The sequence below is a fragment of the Sebastes umbrosus genome, chromosome 1 (genome assembly GCF_015220745.1).
Source record: "Sebastes umbrosus isolate fSebUmb1 chromosome 1, fSebUmb1.pri, whole genome shotgun sequence".
Lineage (NCBI taxonomy): Eukaryota > Metazoa > Chordata > Actinopteri > Perciformes > Sebastidae > Sebastes > Sebastes umbrosus.
Window position 1 is genome coordinate 1,666,973 of NC_051269.1, and position 20,681 is coordinate 1,687,653.

The 20,681-nt window shown below is 43.8% G+C and overlaps 1 protein-coding gene across 1 annotated transcript in view; it reads left to right on the top strand.

The window, feature by feature from the left end:
* The window catches only part of ptprt (protein tyrosine phosphatase receptor type T), a 382,622-nt gene that overhangs the window by 238,367 nt on the left and 123,574 nt on the right, over positions 1 to 20,681 (top strand). Inside the window, 2 exon segments of the mRNA XM_037782155.1 lie at positions 6,938 to 6,974; positions 11,499 to 11,555. Of these exon segments, the coding sequence (XP_037638083.1) occupies positions 6,938 to 6,974; positions 11,499 to 11,555 (94 nt within the window).

The window sequence follows — 20,681 nt, forward strand, 5'->3', positions numbered from 1 at the left end:
GCTGACTCCAACATCCATAAATGCACTTTTATTCTGAGTGTGTGTGTGTGTGTGTGTGTGTGTGTGTGTGTGTGGCAGGAGCAGCCGTTAGCCAAACTGAAGTTGTTGAGAAACAGATAGAGGAAGAAGACCGACAGTGAGGAAGAGTTATGGACAAAAAAACTAAGTTGTTACTGTTACTGAGGCTGAGAGGATCCTCCTATCTCCTGATTCTATACTATCACCATACCTGGGTGCTGATTCCATATGTATTGTGATTTTTAAGTATCATGGTTCAATATTGTGATTTATTGTGATTGTTGTTAACTTGTTTAACTCTAGACCATGGAGATAAAACAAGTTCAATCATCCATTTCTAGGGACTTTTACTTCGTAAAATCTCTAAATAAATCCAGTAAAATGTTTGATTTTCAGCATGTATGTAGTCAGAGATGTCCTGAAGTCAAATATATCAGGATCATCATCAGGAATTATTTATTATATTTATTATCCATCAACCCAAAAATCAAAGAATAAAGACAAATCCCTCATTAGTGGTATTTTCTTTTTCATTTATAAGGGGCAATGTTTTATACTTCTGGTGAATATAATCCATCAATCTTATTTCCATAGATGTATTTTGTAGATACAGTTCCCTTTGTTAACACCTTATTTTGAAAAGCGGACATAGTCCCACGTGTCTACTTCCTCTAACTTCTCCAAGGTGGTCTCTAGCTCTCCCGTCAGCTCCGTTCTCTTTATCCATCCATGGTCAGCTCCATCGGGGCCGTTTGAATGCAGAGAACATAAATGTCAGTATATGGGTGCTCTACAGTTGTAGCGTCGGCCCATTTGACCACGGAGAAGAGAGCGACGGCCGGCTCCACCGCACGTTATCGCCATATGATAACGTTTCCTGTCCGTGACAGAGTTAGCATGCAGCTTTAGCTCTGCTCTGTCTAGCTCTGCTTTTCCTGTCAATGTGTGAAACCCAAAGTGTTTCCATCCTTGACTGGATGTGTAGTGTTTACCACGCTGGATTTAACATGTGAGGGTGCAGGTCGTATCCACGCTGACCCTCCAACGGTTTAGACTTTCTGAGGTTTGTTTTGTTTGACGGATACGGAACGGATATGACGTCACGTTACTCAGACTACCACAGTAAAAGCTGCAACTTCCTTCTACCTCCACATAGACTCAGATGAAGCTAAGATATCGACCCCTTGTTTCCGAGGCTACCTCAGGTTGCCTGGGTTCCCCAACAGCCAATCAATTGAGACAGAAAACACACATGGTTGGAGGTCCTGCCTGTCAGTCAGAACACTGACCCAACCAACTGTCTGATGGAGAGAAAGAAAAAGAGAGGGAAGATGGACAGATAGATAGATGGAGAGAGAGAGAGAGAGAGAGAGAGAGAGAGAGAGAGAGTGAGAGAGAGCGCTCACACAGCAGCTGCAGCTCCCATACACATTTAGTATTCCTGTCAGGCTGCACAAAGTTAACTACTACACACACACACACACACACACACACAGAGTGTAAACAGCTCCCCTCCTCTCCCATAAATTGGCCTTACATTTATTAACTTTGCTTGTTGCAGCCTCCTGAGGTTCAGCCCATTAGCATGAGGAAGAGGAGGCTGCCGGTGAATCCAGAGCAGTGAGCCTCTAAACCGAGAGGAAGGGTCTGATAGTCAGTAGTCAACGGGGCTCTGGGAGCTCATCTCAGTCCCACGGTGGCTGTTTGTGGGAGAAACACCACGCTGAGGACGAGGAACCGTAGCTCATATTTTATCCCCATTATTTATTCATTGCATATTCATATGTATGTGCTATTAGTAGGGCTGTCAATGGAAAATAAATAAAGATATATATATTATATATATATATATATATATATGTAATATATATGTAATATATAAATAATATCATATTTAATCATGATTAATCTACAAGTTACCTACAGGAGAGACAGACAGAGGGTAAGACAGACACACAGACGGACAGACAGACAGGCAAAGAGACAGAGAGAGAGAGAGAGACAGACATACAGCGAACACAGACAGACAGACAGACAGACAGATAGGCAAAGAGACAGAGAGAGAGAGAGACAGACAGACAGACAGACAGCGAACACAGACAGATAGACAGACAGACAAACAGACAGCAGACAGAGAGAGAGACAGACAGACAGACAGAAAGACAGACAGAAAGAGAGACAGACAGATAGACAGACAGACAGACAGACAGACAGACAGAAAGAGAGACAGACAGATAGACAGACAGACAGACAGAGAGACAGACAGACAGAGTGAGAAAGAGACAGAGAGAGAGAGAGACAGACAGACAGACAGCGAACACAGACAGACAGACAGACAGACAGACAGACAGGCAAAGAGACAGAGAGAGAGAGAGACAGACAGACAGACAGACAGCGAACACAGACAGATAGACAGACAGACAAACAGAGAGAGAGACAGACAGACAGACAGACAGACAGAAAGACAGACAGAAAGAGAGACAGAAAGAGAGACAGACAGATAGACAGACAGACAGACAGACAGACAGACAGACAGAAAGAGAGACAGACAGATAGACAGACAGACAGAGAGACAGACAGACAGAGTGAGAAAGAGACAGAGAGACATTCAGTACACACAGGTGTGTTTAGTCTTGTGGAGAAATGACACTTAGAGACTCAGACCATCATCCACTAACATCCATCTTCCTGGTCTTTAACTCCCTAAACACAAGTGCATCAGTATGCAGATGTGAGGATAACAGCCATCATGTTGTTCTGTGTTGCTGTGACTGAATGCAACACATGATGTTTAATGAACAGCAGCTAACTGATGTCCCGTAATGCATCAGTGACACTTTAGAGACTCTGAATATTAAACTATATCCTCTCTCTCAGCATGCTGTCACATCCTGACAGTGTGACACCTGCACTATTTCACCTGTCACGTTGCCATGACACCGTTCATCAATCAACATCATCAGTTCTGAGCACTGCAACATCATTTCCTGGATACCCTCTCCTGTCTTTATATATATATACTGTACATATATATATATATATGTATATATACTGTATATATATATATATACATGTGTCTGTGTGTCAGCTGTCACTTAGAGTAACTGACCACTCAGGAAAAATGTGTCCTGTTGTATTTTCAACATCTGGTGCTCAGGTGGTTGAAGTTGTGAGAACACTGTTGTTGCTCCCTTTGAAATGATTCATGACTTGGAGAGAATCGTCTAACCATCCAGCTCAGTCACACAGCAGTTCGTGAAATAGTCACGAAATTTAATGTACGAACATTTTTTTCATGATAGTCAGCACAAAATCAGTTTGTATGTAATCCACGTTATTGTAAACCAGGAAGTATAGAGAGCGGTGAACGTCCTGTAAGGAGGAGGTCGGGCTGGATGGGTGGGTCTAACAACAGCAGACTTTCACCAGGAGACCGCTGTTGGTGCCCCGTGTGAGGCAAGAAGTCAACGCTGATTTATCTGTAACTTCTGCCCTTCTGGAGTTATTTTAACCCAAACCACCATCATGTACTAAACCTAACTAAGGAGTTTTATTTTGAAAAGACTGGACATTCGTAGGAAAACACACTAAGAATTAATTGTTGAAAGTCGTGCTGAGCGTCACGAAAAAAAATAAAATTTGTGTCTATGAACACGAATTTATTAGATTCAATTTCAGGAGTATTTTCTGAACCGCTGTGAGACTGAGTTGAACTGTAATAATAATCAATATGCTTATAATACTCTAGGAGGGATGTAAGAGAGAAATACGAGAATACAGCTGGACACCAGTGAATTGATTATGATTGTTGATGAATTATGGATGATGGATCTAATCAGCACCTAATAGCTTATTGATATTAATAATGTTTCAGTACATGTGTGTTTGATACCAATCAAGGTGGTCAGTGATGAATAAGAAACTAATAACATGGTTCCATAATCTCATTAATCGTTTTTAACGTAACGTAGTGTGTGTGTGTATGTGTGTGTGTGTGTGTGTGTGTATGTGTGTGTGTGTGTTGCCCCTTTAAAGGAATATTCTGGTAGATTTTCATCTCAATAAATGTCTGTTGTCACTATCTATCGCTGAAGGAGGTCACATGATGATTGAGCCGATGGCCTACTGATAAACGTATTGCAATATTTATATATTTACGGTATTATTATTATCATGAAATGGTTGTCTGTGGTGACATTCCCAGAAAATTACAGTTTTTATCTGTTGTATACAAAGAAAAAATGGAACTATGCACATAATTCAGAAACCTTGAAGCTCATGCATCAACAACAACATGGCTGCCTTCAGATGAAACTGGTTAACTGGTGGTTGCAACATGGGAAGTCATGTACACGATATGATTGGCGTTCAAGTGGTTAAGTGATGAGATCGCTGCTAAGCAACGACAATATTAACGTTACTGTCGGCGTCTACAAGCCACAGAGGCTAACAAGCTAGCAAGTGTGTAACATAATGCAAAAAATGTAAAGACATGACAGAGGAAGATGAGGACAGTGGGAATATCAACATTTTCCTCCGACAGATTATAGAATTACCAAGAAAAACAATATAATAATAAAATTACAATATATTAACTTATTATGCACCGAAAAATGAACTTCCATGGCCTCCACCATTTCTGACAACATTAACAAACACGTCACAACTCGTGAAATCTGAACTTTCAGAAACTTTCCATTGGTCGTCTATACGACATGAGGTTCATATGGACTCTACTGGTGAACACAGTACACCACCACATCCGAAGGAACCGGTAAACACCACCATGTCTGATGGAACCGGTAAACACCACCACGTCCGATGGAACCGGTAAACACCACCACATCTGAAGGAACCGGTAAACACCACCACGTCTGATGGAACCGGTAAACACCACCACGTCCGATGGAACCGGTAAACACCACCACATCTGATGGAACCGGTAAACACCACCACGTCCGAAGGAGCCGGTACACACCACCACGTCCGAAGGAACCGGTAAACACCACCACGTCAGAAGGAACCGGTAAACTACACCATGTCCGAAGGAACCAGTAAACACCAACACATCCGAAGGAACCGGCAAACACCACCACGTCAGAAGGAACCGGTAAACTACACCATGTCCGAAGGAACCGGTAAACACCAACACATCCGAAGGAACCGGTAAACAACACCACATCCGAAGGAACCGGTAAACAACACCACGTCCAAAGGAACCAGTAAGCACCACCTAGATTTGTTTGGTACAGGCTTTGTTTCTTGTCCTTTGAACCCCGTGTGCGGCCATCTGGGCGGCTGTGGCTCAGAGGGTAGAAACGGTTGTCCACCAATCGGAAGGTCGGTGGTTCGATCCCCGGCTCCTCTGGGTCACATGTCAATGTGTCCTTGAGCAAGACACTTAACCCCAAATTGCTCCCGAAGGCATTGCCATCGCTGTGTGAATGAGTATTTAAAGTAGATCCTGATGGGCAAAGTTGGCACCTTAGTAGCCTCTGCCATCAGTGTATGAATGTGTGTGTGAATGGGTGAATACTGACATGTAGTGTAAAGCGCTTTGAGGGGTCAGAAGACTAGAAAAGCGCTATATAAGTGCAAGTCCATTACCATCTTTGTTTTCTTGCACTCCTGGGTAGAAAGCACATTGTAGAACTTCGTAGTTAGAGCATCTACATCCATCTCCTCTCGGAATCCCTTTTAGAAGCGTTTTCTGTAAGTACAGACTTTATAAGATGCCCATCTTTGAATCAGTGTTTATATTTAGTGTGGATGGCTGGGTTAGTCTGGGTTTTTATGAGTTATGCACTATTCATTGTTCACCATGTAACCTGTCCTGTTAAAGGCTCTCAGCTAGCTTTATTAGTAACCAGATATATCAGATAGACTTTATGAGGCATATAATAGGCACGAGGGAAATGTATATTAATGAGACTTATCTTACTCATTGTTTCCTTTATTTATTTATTTATTTCAGTTTAACTCTAGTCACATACTGTCAATACTAAACGGTGGTGCACAATGAACCCGTCATCCATTGACTACTGTCTGTTGAAGGACTCATCTGCCTGTCTTTGATGAGGGCAGAACAGGGACCAACATGATAATGAAATGAAGATGAGGAAAATAAAAATTAACCTTGAACTTGATTCATGACTTCATTACATCACTAGAATTTTAATCTAAAACAAACTACACATTGTGTTCAAATCAGCATCTTCACATGTTAACATGTCACACAGGACTGTGATGGACCTTCCTACAGGTGTAGAGATACAGGTCTATGATGGACCTCCCTACAGGTGTAGAGATACAGGACTGTGAAGGACCTTCCTACAGGTGTAGAGATACAGGACTGTGATGGTCCTTCCTACAGGTGTAGAGATACAGGACTATGATGGACCTTCCTACAGGTGTAGAGGTACAGGACTGTGATGGACCTTCCTACAGGTGTAGAGATACAGGACTATGATGAACCTTCCTACAGGTGTAGAGATACAGGACTGTGAAGGACCTTCCTACAGGTGTAGAGATACAGGACTGTGATGGAACTTCCTACAGGTGTAGAGATACAGGACTGTGATGGACCTTCCTACAGGTGTAGAGATAGAGGACTGTGATGGACCTTCCTACAGGTGTAGAGATAGAGGACTGTGATGGACCTTCCTACAGGTGTAGAGATACAGGATGTCTGCAGAACGTAAATACATGAACACAAACTGTCGCCAGAGTTTTACACTAAACAGATCTTTCTAGCCAGAACCCTTTTGTGCTCTTTTCATCAAAGAAGGACGACCCTGCTGATGTGAAACATTCCACTCAGAAACTACCAGTTATGTACAGACTTGAAGACGTGGTTGTGCTGGAGAGATTTAAACTACACTAACCTGTCTGTCTGTCTGTCTGTCTGCTCTCTCCACAGGAAACCAAAATCAACTGTGTCCGCCTGGCCAACAAAGGTATGAGCACCCTTCTATTGATCCTCACACTGACAGTATCGACCATGTGACCTCGTAGTGGCGTGACCCCCTAGAATAGTGTTACACACACACACACACACAGCCTTTAGGCCAGGCATCCTAACCTTGTTCTCCTGCATGACTCTGTTGCATATCATTCTCTCTCTCCATCTCTTCTCTCCATCTCTTCTTCCTCTTTTATTACCCTTTTCTGACTCACATTCTCCTTCTTCATCTACCCTGCTCTCTCTCTCTCTCTCTCTCTCTCTCTCTCTTTTTCCATCTCACACTGCGTCCATGTTGCTCATCAGAGTATAAAGTGGAACATCAGGGCCATTACTTAGCGATTGACCGCCTTCATTAAACCCGATGGATAGAGGCTAAAGCCTTCGCCCCACCACCCATTTCACCCTCTTCTGTTTTGCTTTCCCCATGTCTCCCATCTTTATTTGCTGCTCATCTCCGACAAATACACCCATTTGTGTGCCAGGCAACGTGCTTCCAAAGCTCTTCAGCTCGCTATTGATTTTCCTCACCTCGCCTCTTTTTTTTGGTTTTATTTTTTCATCTGCATCAAACATTGATTTGATTTTTCCACATCTCTTTCTCTCTCGCTCTCTTCTTATTTATGGTCTGCATCGAGCATTTATTGCTCATTTGTGCACATTGTTCTCTATGATATCACTCTTTTTTCTGGCTCTCTCCATTTCCAGGCTGTATTTCTGAGTTTCTGAGTACTGTGGGTGGAGGTCTACAGAGTATAGACACCGCTCTCTGTCTGTTTGTCTGTCTGTCTGTCTGTCTGTCTGTCTGTCTGTCTGCATGTGAGTGTGCTTGGGAAAAGACATGCTTTTAACTTTGTGGCTATCTTTCACAAAATGAAAAAAAAAAAACTTTTTTTAAAATGTAGAATTATCACTTTAAAACTTTAAATATACTTGACATGTTCTTTTTGTAAGTTTTTGATATGTGGGCAGTGTTCTGAGGCAGATGGCTCATTTATCTGTGATACCTGCCATCCATCCACAGCAGCTGATTCCAGTGATCGACACCACTCGTCTAGTTCAGTGTTAGTCAGTGAAGTCAGCTGGAGTACTAAACCTACAGGCAGTAATCTGCTTTAGTGATATGAACATCCGTCAGAGGCTGAGGATGTGAGTGTGACTGAGCCAAAGAAGCAGGTGTTTTAGGTAATGAGAATAAAGAGGAGGGCTGGCCATCTAACTGGAAAACCACAATCTGCACGTTTTATCTAGAGTGACCTTTCGTGTGCAAAGTAGCCTAACTACTGCTACTTACCTACCCTATGCTAGCCTACAGCTGACTGGGTAAGGTACGGGCATGCTAAGAACCCGGTCTCACGAGAAGGCGTATGAATAGCATGACACGACTCAAACGTCTGCGAGTAGGTTTAGACAAGAAAACCACTTAGTTAGGGTAAGGGAAAACGTCATGGTTGGGCTTCAAATAAGTTAGTAAACTAAGTAAAACACGTACGGAAACAACTACGGAAAACACGTCAAAAAGGTCAACAAAAACGTGACAAAGTCACGTGACTATCGTCACTAACTTAACTTACAAAACAAAACATCGGTCAACAACGGTTTGGACCACGGTCTCCTGGTTAAAAGTCCGTTGTCTGTTGGACCTGTCCACCTCGCCACCTGCCCGCTATAAGTTTCTTTCTTGCTTTTTAGTCTACGTCGTTAGTTCTTTCCGTAGCATTTATACACGGGTATGTTTACATTGCAGTCAAGTACAGTGCTTGGTCAGTGCCCATCGGCCTCTGGTACCAACTCACCGAGGCACCGTTTAGCGTCTGTGTGAGATGCACCGGACCAGTGTAAACCCACCTGTGTCATAGTTAGGCGCTCAGAGCAGCAGACGTGGTATAAAGACAGAAAGAGTTTGCTTTTGGTGGAACCAACGCGGGACTTTTACCCAGGAGGCCGCTGTTCATGTCCCATGTGAAACTAAAAGCCATTGATGACATTTGGTCACGTCAGTTGTTAGTCAAGTTAACATCAACCACAGGCCTCTCCTAACCTTAACTAAATCATTTTTTTACCTAAACCTAAACTTCCTGTGAAGACTGAATGTTTATTTTGAAAAGACACTGCCTATAACGAGCGTATATTGACACGCCGTCCCTGACACGTCCAAAAATAAAAACGCTAGACATAGGGCATCATAGATTGAAGTGTTGGGCCACTGACCAAGCCGTCGGTATTTGGTGAGTTGGCAGTGAGAGTGTGTTGGTAACACACACCCAGGTTTCCTGATGAATTAAACAATAGACTCTAGAGGACAGAGACTTATCAGCCGGTACCTTGTCCATTGCTTCAATATATTAGCAGACTTTATCATGCATCATCGCTTCTTTACAGTTTAATGTTCCTACCTTAAGACCTGCTTCTTTGGCTTAACCAACTGATGTTGAACTTAACCAGTGAGATTATTTCTACACTCTGCCTCTGATAAATATAGATAAAGAAACCGTTTAGATAAAACAAAAGTTATGGATGTAACTAGGGTTCTATGAATTCTTCATGACCGCCAGACGGCTGTGCTTTAACATGGCTACCTCCGCCTCGCATATGTGTAGGTTGAGTCGTTATACCAACAAAGTTACCTGTGACCATGCGATGATGTAGGGTGCCCTCCCCACTATAAAACCCTAACACCACAGACAACTCTGGTGGTCATCCAGAATTCATAGAACCATAGTTACATTCGTAACTCTCATTCCATTTCATTCATTCCTGACCGCCAGACGGCGGTGGCTTAGCATTCGATGACTTATACCAACAACGTCACGAAGAATGCTTACCGCACTAAGGAGTAGAGGCCGTTGATAGGACGGCTGTTGCCACAGCGTGCGGAGCAGCCACATTAACACAGTAATAGCAACCGAAGGTACATGAAGACTCCCAGGCCGCAGCAGCACAGATGTCTTGCAGAGAGATTCCTTTCAAGCCTGCCCAAGCCGTGGACACAATCCAAGTAACGTGACACTTCACATTACTAGGTGCAGGCAGGCCCGCTGACCTATAAGAGTGTAGAATCACATCAACAATCCAATTAGAAAGTCTCTGTTTTGATAGGGGTCACCCTTCTTACAACCCCCATTATTGGCAGTGGCCTCCACATATGCCTTGAGTGCCCGAACCGGGCGCAGTAGCACCGACAGCTCCTCTGGCCCCTTAGATGAACCTGGTGGACTGAATGCTGCCAACTCAATGGCTTGGTTTAGGTGTGAGGGAGGCACCCTCTTTGGCATGAAGGATGGATTCTGTAGTAGAGTAACCCCTCAACCATCCGGGTACCAACGCAGGCACATCTCGCTCACTGATAGGGCGTGGAGTTCACCCACTCGCTTAGCTGATGTGATAGCAAGCAGAAATGCTGTCTTAGCAGACGACCACCTCAGTTCTGCCTGCTCTAACGGTTCAAACGAGGACAGACACAAAACCCTTAACATTAATTTCAAGTCCCATGATGGCACTACAGTGACTGTTGATGGTCTAAGCCTCTGTGCGCCCTTCAAGAACTGACTAATCAGAAAGTACAACATCACTGTCTTGTTGTCCACCCTCATGTGCCCCGCTGAAACGGCAGCTGCATATACTTTCAAGGTTGATGCACATCTGCCACCATCCAACAATGACAGCAGAAAACGCAAAATGATGACCACTGAGCAACTCTCCGGTACCTCACCAATTGTCTGGCACCACTGGGAGAAAAGATTCCACCAATTAGAGTAGAGTGACCTAGTGGAGGATCCAGTGCTAAAGCACCGCCGTCTGGCAGTCAGGAAGAATGAAACAGAACTATTCTTTAATGGCTCGTGGTTGACTTCCTGTCACCATGCACGCCATGCACATTTATCTGAGTGGTTTAACAGTGAGGGCCAATTTAAGCCACCTATTTGCCTCATTATAGAGTAGTTGCTGTAAACCTGTAATCTTTGATCTAAAATGAACAAATGATGAATGTATTCGCTGATCTGGTTTTGTCTCTGGGTAAATTGAATCTGGAGGCCAGATTGTGTCTTTGCCCCAACACGCTACAAAGTTCATACTTTTCTTTTTTTTCTTTCAACCATCACTTCATTTCTTTTCTCTTCCATTTCCTCCCTTTATTTTTATTAACCCGCCAAGCCAGACTGACAGACTCAACAGTTAACCCACTGACTCACTCTTTGCAAATAAACATCCTCACCAGCAACACATCCTGGTACTGGGCCAGTCAACCAGTCCAGTCATATCCCAGTTCACATCTGGAGTGCTAGTTGTCCTATTGATCTTAATGTTCCAGTGCTATCTCTCACCACTGCAATTTCTCTCCTCTAAGACAGATTGTGCAATTGAAAAGATCTAAACCTTGATGGAATGGATAAAGAAAGCTATACGTCTTTTTTTCTTAGACTTTTCTCTTCTTTCTTTTCTTTTTTTGTTGTTTGTCTCCTCTCTCCCCCCCTCTTTCTCATGCTTTCCGGCGGGGACGTGCGGCCCTTGGCCTTAGTGGTAATAGGTAGGGGACAAATAACAACGCCGTACATTCTAGTCATCCCAAGCGAAGGTGATTATGGCTATATAGACACAATATGTTTTCATCACAGTACAACCAACCATAAACACAACACAAACCCTGTTTCATTTTGGTTGTCCTTGCCCCCCCCCTCACCCCCCTCCTCTTTTGTTTCTGGACTTTTCTCTGTATTTTACTATTTGCTTTTTGTCTTTCCTTTTCATCACCATCTTACTGCATTTGTTTGCATGTCTGCTCCGCTTCGAGTGTCGCTGGCTGTGTTTGAAACTCCTCTCTCTGTGTTGCATCCACACGCAGACACACACACATACACACACACACACACACACACACACACACACACACAGTGAAACCATGCTGCGTTCATGCACAGTCAGTAGCCTGAGTATCAAGACAGGTAGCTAACGTTAGACTTTCTTAAGAAGGGAAATCCTGAAAATCAAAAAAGAGGATGAGAGCCATGAACTGAATTTGGATCTTTGTTGCTCTCTGTAAGATAACCAGCCAGCTGAAGTTCCATTACTTTAGCTAGTTACTGTAAGCATGGTTTCATTCTTACATGTATGACAATCATTCATTGAGTGAGTGATTTGACAAAAACAGAAACATATGGCGGATGACACAACAATGGATGATGGTGATTCCCTTTAAATAGACACACACACCTCCCTTACCTCTCCCTGAGAGATGACCGAAAGACCCAAACACACCAATCCGACATCAGAGAACTAGCGGCGACGGAGGCCGACCGTTGAGTCGCCTCACATCGCCTTTGTCTTGAAAGTAATTGATCATTCCATCGCAACATCAGCGCCCAGCAGCAGAACTACGTTTCCACCATTTTGGACTACCAGTAAAACGTTCGCCTACAAAGTGTCGTACAAAAGTAAAACTACATTCTTTCTATTTTATTGTCATATTCTACCAAAATGTCCTGTGTTGAACAATAAAATATTATAAATATAATAATCATTTTCAGTCCAAAATGGCGGCAGCCATTGTTGTCAAAAAAACTGTTGTCAAAAAAATACAGTTTCATTTATTTGCTTCTAGACTCTTTGGCTTGTATTCGTCATTCAAAAAGGGAAACAGGAAGAGCGAGGAAGGCGGATTTACAAGCTATTGTTATGATACGTACATGAACCGTTTTCCCACCACTCTCACTCACCACTTAGCTTCATTCCAGATGTTCATGTCTCTGTGAAAATATCCCTGTGTTGGAACGATCAGATGAGATGGCTTGCTCACCGATGAGCTCCGCCGCTGATTCAACCTGCTGAATCGGCCGAAAAACCTCAGACACGCTCAGACTACAACCGGAAACACTAGACAGACGCTCACCGACGGCTGACCGTCAGCTTGGTGTGTCAGGATCTTTACCTTCTCTGTCTTTGGTCATCATCCCTGATACTCTTTCTAATATGGTGTTTGTCATTGAGATTCATTGAAAATAATGTGAGATGCAACACACATACATTATATATTATCAATGACGGGGCCATATTTCAGTGGGTTGATTTCTAAAAGGTGTCCTTGAACATTTTATTTTGTGAAAGAGAGATACATCTGAAAAAAATGATGTTTCAGCCATTGGAGGGTTGGTTGAAGCCAAACTCACATGTTTAGGTACCAATAATTCATTTACCATTTTATAATAGTATCGTGGTTACAGACCATAACCCCCTGAAACATGTATCTCAACTGTGTAGATGTAATATTCCATCATTTGTCAGATTTGGTTGTTTATGTGGTGGATTGAACCAAACTCAGTCAATCTACCCGACACCATCCTCTACTGATGGCTGATGCCACCTCCTTCAAATCACTCCTCAGACACAACTCGCTGCTCGCCATCACGCTTTCCTTTATGAACGTCCCTGGTATTCCCTGACTGTGACCATCAATTGCTGAACATCACATCATAATTCAGCTGTATGTTGCACTCACACACTCTGAATCAACCATCTATTTTCTACCGGTATGTTCATGTAAAAGAAGTTGACTTACATTTGAAAATAAATATAATGACTTTGTCTGTATGATCATCAGGATGTTTGACCTTCATCAGCAATGCTGAACTATTTAAATACATACTGTACATATCCAACCGGACTGCATGTCACCAATACCTGAAAAAAGACTGGCTTTACTGTGAAGTCAAATCTAATATTTCCTATAACTGAAGTTATCATTATTATCATTATAGTGAAACTATTTCCTTTACTAGTGTCCGATATTTTAGTATGATCCAGGAGCTAAACTGGTTAATTGAACTGTATTTTATTCAGCAGTACAGACATGTGACAGCGATGCAACAATCAAAATGTTGACTTGAACAATGGAGACACAACAGGAGTCCGTCAGCAGCAGACTGCTGTCACAGCTCTTTGTCAGGAATATGAGATGACTTCACAGGAATACAATAACATGTATTGTCCTGAGGGAAATAGAGCTTTCAAGGCCCGGCACAAAGAAGTTTGCGAATCATGCACGACGGCGGACACTAGTGAAATCCTAAATGGAATAAATATAGATTATATTCATATGTTGCTTATATCAAAGCAGATGGAAGCAGAAATCTCTGGGTGCATTTGCATGGCATGTCATTACAATGCTGAACAGTTTACAGTTGCTTTTTAACAATTCGTACACTTTCTTTAAAGACCTGCTATAATAACAATAATAATAATTATAATAATAATAACTTTATTCATGAAGCAAAAAAAAGTTACAAAGTGCTTTACAAAGACATAAAAAGCAACAAAAATTAACAGGTAGTAATAATAAAAACAGAGTCAGCAGGTCGTTCCAGAGTCGTCCTGACTCCAAAGGCTCCGTCTCTTCTGGTGGTTTATAGCCTTGACCTAGGAATAACTAATGTCCGGTTCAGACTACACAATATCAACCCGATTATAGCCCGACACGGCCGTCCTAGGGTGTAGACTCCGATCGGAACGATAAATGAGTGTCGTGTGAGACAATCGATCGTTTTATCTGGTGTGGTGTGTCATAGTAGGTCAGTGATATATTAAGGGGCCAACTCCAACTAGGCTTTAAAAGTAATCATTCAAATTTTAAAATCAATTCTAAAACATACAGGTAACCAAAATAGAGATGCTAAAAGTGATGTGATGTGGACTCAATTGGATTCTGTGAGTCGTCTCGCTGCAGCATTTTGAACTAGTTGAAGTTGGAGAGGTTGTTTTGGGTGAGCCAGGTTGTGTTGGGTGCAACAGGTTGTGTTGGGTGAAACTGGTTGTGTTGGGTGAGACAAGTTGTTTTGGGTGAGACTGGTTGTGTTGGGTGAGACAGGTTGTGTTGGGTGAGATATGTTGTGTTGGATGAGACTGGTTGTGTTGGGTTAGACTGGTTGTGTTGGGTGAGACAGGTTGTGTTGGGTTAGACTGGTTGTGTTGGGTGAGACAGGTTGTGTTGGGTGAGACTGGTTGTGTTGGGTGAGACTGGTTGTGTTGGGTGAGAGTTTTAGCTTGGTAGGAGATATAAAGGATGTAATATTTGAGATATCCTGAAGATGCAGAGAACAGGATTAAATGACAGACTTCACCGGTTGGTCAAAGTTCAGTTTGTTATCAAAGTTAAGACCGACAGTAGAGTTGTGCTCTGGGTTCTGGTGCAGCAGGACAGAGAACCTCAGTGAGGGAAGACGTTCTGCTCTGGGTTCTGATGCAGCAGGACAGAGAACCTCAGTGAGGGAAGACGTTCTCTCTAGAGGAGTCTGGACTGATGATGATGACTTCACATGTATCAGTTTATCTGAAGAACATGTGAAAGCCAGTTTTTAACATCACTAAGACAGGATGCTACTTTGACCAGTTGTGTTGTCAAAGGATGATAAATGCAAACACAATCAGACTTCTGCATGTATATATACATATATATATATACTGTATATGTGTGTAGTACATATTTACTAGCTAGGTAACCCATGATGCTGTCTAAACCCAGCAGGACTGTGACTGTCTGTCCAGCTCAGTCTCACAGCAGCTCGTCAAATAGTCCCTAAATTGAATCAGTCTGATTGGTGTTCATAGACACAAATTTCCTTTTTTTTTTCTTGACTCTCAGCACAACTTTCAACGTATTTTTCGTGCGTTTTCCTACGAATGTCCAGCAACACGGGTGCACGTGTCACTGAAGAACAGAAGTTACAAATGAATCAGCGTTGACTTCTGGCCTCACACGGGGCACCAACAGCGGTCTCCAGGTGAAAGTCTGCTGTCTTTAGACCCACACATCCACCCCGACCTCTCTATACTTCCTGGTTCACTATGACGTGGATTACATACAAATTGATTTCCTGCTGACTATCACAAAAAAAGTGAAATTTGTTTTTACGTACACGAATCAACACATTAAATATGTGAGTGACTGGGCTGTCTGGGCTGAAACGGACTCACATTAAACAGTGAAACCAGAATATGGAATAGTTGGAGCTTGTTTGTCTCTCAGCTGCCTGTCAGCTGCTTCCTCCTAATCTAACACTAGGAAGTGTTAAATGGGCACTAACCTTAAAAAGATAGCTGTAGCTGTATACAGTAACACATCCAGTATCTGTTGACGGCCCTTTTGGAACAGATTGATGTGAATGTGGAGGGAACACAGCCCTGGTTATCGCTCCCTCTCCCTGTGCAGCACCAGCCAGGTGGCAGAAGTCCCTCTTGGTTCATCTGTTCTGCTTTAGTCCTTCACAAATGTATATTTCAACTGTTACGCAATCAAAAGTAATGAGTCTGTTTAACACAGATATGTAAGGCTGAGTTTACACCTCCATTACACTTTCCTTTTACACCAGACATAAATGTGACCTTCTTCTCATCAGTCTGAACAGAAAAAGTCTTCATTAAAACCACTGCTCTTCATGTTGATGTTGATTTATGACTCAATAAGTCGTACAGAATCCATCTGTCGGTACGTCCAACCGTCCTGTTCTCCTGGATGGGATATCTCAGGAACGACTTGAGGGAATTTCTTCTAATTTGGCACAATCGTCCACTTGGACTCAAGAATGAACTGATTAGATTTTGGTGGTCAAAGGTTAAATGTCAAGGACACATTTTTGGCCACAACTCAAGGATTCATACGGTAATTATGACAATTAGAAACTAGGGCCGTCAAAGTTAATGTGATAATCACACGTTAACGCTAATTTGTTTTAACTCCACCAATTTCTTTAAAGCATTAATGCAACTTACGATTTTTAGGTTGTAGCGGCTCAGTTTTAAAGCTAGAGTGAAGATTCTGGTATCATAGTAAACAATAGAACCTGATGAATCCATCAGTACCAACCATGTCAGACTACTACTTCTACTACTACTACTACTACTACTACTACTGGTATCATAGTAAACTATAGAACCACCTGATGAATCCATCGGTACCAACCAGGTCATACTAGCTGGTCACAAAGGAGGTTAAATAACGCTCCAAACTTACTCTAAATGTTGTCGAGGAAAAACTGTCATGTCCATTTCCAAAGGGGTCCTTTGACCTCTGACCTCCAGATCAGTGTACCCACGAGTCTCCCCTTTACAGACATGCCCACTTTATGATAATCACATGCAGTTTGGGGCAAGTCATAGTCAAGTCAGCACACTGACACACTGACAGCTGTTGTTGCCTGTTGGGCTGCAGTTTGCCATGTTATGATCTGAGCATATTGTTTTATGCTAAATGCAGTATCTGTGAGGGTTTCTGGACAATATCTGTCATTGTTTTGTGTTGTTCATTGATTTACAATAATATATATATACATATATTTGAATAAAGCAGCATATTTGTCCACTCCCATGTTGATAAGAGGATTAAATACTTGACAAATCTCCCTTTAAGGTACATTTAGAACAGATACAAAATGTGTGATTAATTTGTGATTAATAGTGATTAAATATTTTAATTAATTGACAGCCCTAATAAAAACACATCTAATATGATAAAATGATAAAGTGAAGACATTTTGGACAGACATGGATGTAAACTGACTTGACCAGTTAGCGGAGGAAAACAACCACCAGGTGGTAACTCTAGTTCTAAAATGGTTTTGATTGGTCGTGGTTGATGGCGTCAGAGGAGCAGCAGGAGGTGTATATTGATATGTTGTCCCTGTCTGTTGTCCCTCTCTGTTGTCCCTGTCTGTTGTCCCTGTCTGTTGTCCCTCTCTGTTGTCCCTCTCTGTTGTCCCTGTCTGTTGTCCCTGTCTGTATGCGCTGCAGGTCTTTATGTTGTGTAGCTCATCATAGGCTGGTTTTACCATAAGTCATCAGCTCCATTAGAGCTGCTGCTGGAACGGACTGTGGTGCCGTACTGCAATACTGATGCAACATGTGGCTCGCTATGTGTGTGTGTGTGTGTGTGTGTGTGTGTGTGTGTGTGTGTGTGTGTGCGTGCGTGTGTGCGTGTGTGTGCGTGTGTGTGTGTGTGTGTGTGTATGTGTGTGTGACTGAACTGCTAAAGTGAAACATTGAAGGAATCACGTGTGCATTATCTTCACCATTGACCTCCACTACCTCCTCTCCTTTGACGTCATCGCTGTTCTTCCTGCTCGCGGTGCTGCCCGCTCGCCGTGCCTCCTGTTCCCCGTGCCGCCCGCTCGCCGTGCCTCCCGCTCGCCGTGCATCCTGTTCCCCGTGCCTCCCGCTCGCCGTGCCTCCCGCTCGCCATGCCGCCCACTCGCCGCTCACTGACTCAGTTTGCTCTCTGAATTTGCAACAGATTGAGTCAGACTGTTAAAACCAAAACAAGCTCCTCGGGGGTGTTTGTAGGTGAATATCTGGAGATGATGTGACATTTTAAGGGCACAACAGCAGCCAGCAGTGGATGAAATGCTGCTGATGATGTACCGGCAGTGTGCAGGGTTCGTGGAGGAGGAGAGAAAGTGAGAGACAGACAGAGGAAAAGAAGAGAAACCCCAGAGAGGAGAGGATCAGAGAGACAGAGAGTGACAGGAAGTGACTTGAAGAAAGTCAGAGCTCCGGCTCAAGGATTGCTCCTTCTGTTGGCAGCATTTTGTATGCAGACAGGTGTACCTGCCTCGCTTGCCGCCACACTCAACTCACGGCGAACCGTTGTCTTATGCTAAGTTCGCCCTTCCAGGGCGGGAGGGAGGGAGAGAGGGAGGTAGAGACCGAGGAAGAGGGTGGGAAGGAGGGAGAGAGGGAGGGAGGGAGGGAGAGACCGAGGAAGAGAGGTAGAGAGAGGGAGGGAGGGAGGGAGAGAGGGAGATAGAGACCGAGGAAGAGGGAGGGAGAGAGGGAGGGAGAGACCGAGGAAGAGGGTGGGAGGGAGGGAGAGAGGGAGGGAGAGAGGGAGGTAGAGACTGAGGAAGAGAGGGAGGGAGGGAAGGAGGGAGGGAGAGACCGAGGAAGAGGGTTTGGAGGGAGGGAGAGAGGGAGGTAGAGAGGTAGGTAGAGACCGAGGAAGAGAGGGAGGGAGGGAGGGAGGGAGCGAGGGAGAGAGGGAGGTAGAGACCGAGGAAGAGAGGGAGGGAGGGATGGAGGGAGGGAGGGAGAGACAGAGGAAGAGAGGTAGAGAGAGGGAGGGAGGGAGGGAGAGAGGGAGGTAGAGACCGAGGAAGAGAGGTAGAGGGAGGGAAGGAGGGAGGGAGGGAGGGAGAGAGGGAGATAGAGACCGAGGAAGAGAGGTAGAGGGAGGGAGGTAGAAAGGGAGGGTGGGAGGTAGAGACCAAGGAAGAGAGGTAGAGAGAGGGACGTAGAAAGGGAGGGTGGGAGGGAGAGAGAGAGGGAGGGAGGGAGGGAGGAAGTAAAGGGACTGTTTGTAACTTCTTCCAGGTATAAATCATTGCGGGTCGGTGTCTCATGGTCTCTCGTGTGTCTCCGCTGTTCAGACTCAGACTCCAACACAAACTACAGTGAAGCACCAAAACCTCTTGGTTGTATCTAGTGCAGCCCGTCTGTTAAACAGTGTTGGCCGCGGTCGGAGGACGTGGGGGAGACCGTAGCTTTGGTCTCCAGGACCGGAGTCTCTGCTGTACTCTGCTCCTCTGCTCCTCTGCCTGCCTTCACTCACACAACGCGCTTGTTCTCTCTCTGTCTCTCCACCTGTTATGTGCATGCTGCTCACTCCACACTGCAGAAGAGTTAGTTTAGCTCTGAGAATATCTAGTGAATGTACAGTGGACGTTTGTGCAGAAATAACTGCTGCAGCTCCTCCAGACCAACAGAGGTTTCCCGTGTCTTGTAAAGTTACGGGGCTCCGCAGCGAGAAACGTTATCGTCTCCGACCAAAACTCCGGTGTCTCCCCTGTTCCCTCCGACCACGGTCGGGAGGCTGAGGCAGGAAAAGCCAACACTATGATCAGCATTGATTCATGGAGAGCCCTTCGTCTGGTCAGCTAACATTACTGCCAAGCAGCTGAAATATAGAGTGATATTGTGCTTTTAGCTGACGTGTGTCTCCTCACTGTTTTGACCGATGCTCGTTCATGTCTATGTAGAGCGAGCACAAGGACGCTGACTTTAGTTGACTTAACGGACACAGGTGAAGCTGTTAACAAGACATTTCTGATTCTTACAAACAGTCCCTTTAAAATAGTTAATCAGGATTAATAATCAATCATAAAGTGGGCATGTCTGTAAAGGGGAGACTCGTGGTTACCCATAGAACCCATTTACATTAACATATCTGGAGGTCAGAGGTCAAGGGACTCCTCTGAATGAGTTTGGAGCGTATCATAATGGAACTCAATGGGACCTCCGTATGTTTTGTTATTACCTCCAATAATTGTGACTGCTGCCTCTCAGAAAACATTTCAAAATAAAAGCTCCACAGTTATCACATTTAATGGATTTATGAGAAGCTGTTACTCTGAAGTCTAAAGAGCGAGCTGTACGTATACATTAACAGACATTTGACTTCACATAGTCGTGTATGCTGTTGAATATATTCTGCATTCTTATTGGCCTTTATGGAGAAAGAGATGAGTTCCACTGAGATCATTTACTTTTGAATATTAATCTACTTTTCTGATAACAGCTCCAGCTCTTGCTGTGTGTTTATTGAAGAATGAGTTCCAGGTTGTTGTTATCGTCTCGAGGCCTGACCGTACCCCCCTACCAACCGTACCCCCCCTACCGGCCTTCTGCTTCGTGGCCGTCACTTTACAGCAGCTCTATCCCAGCA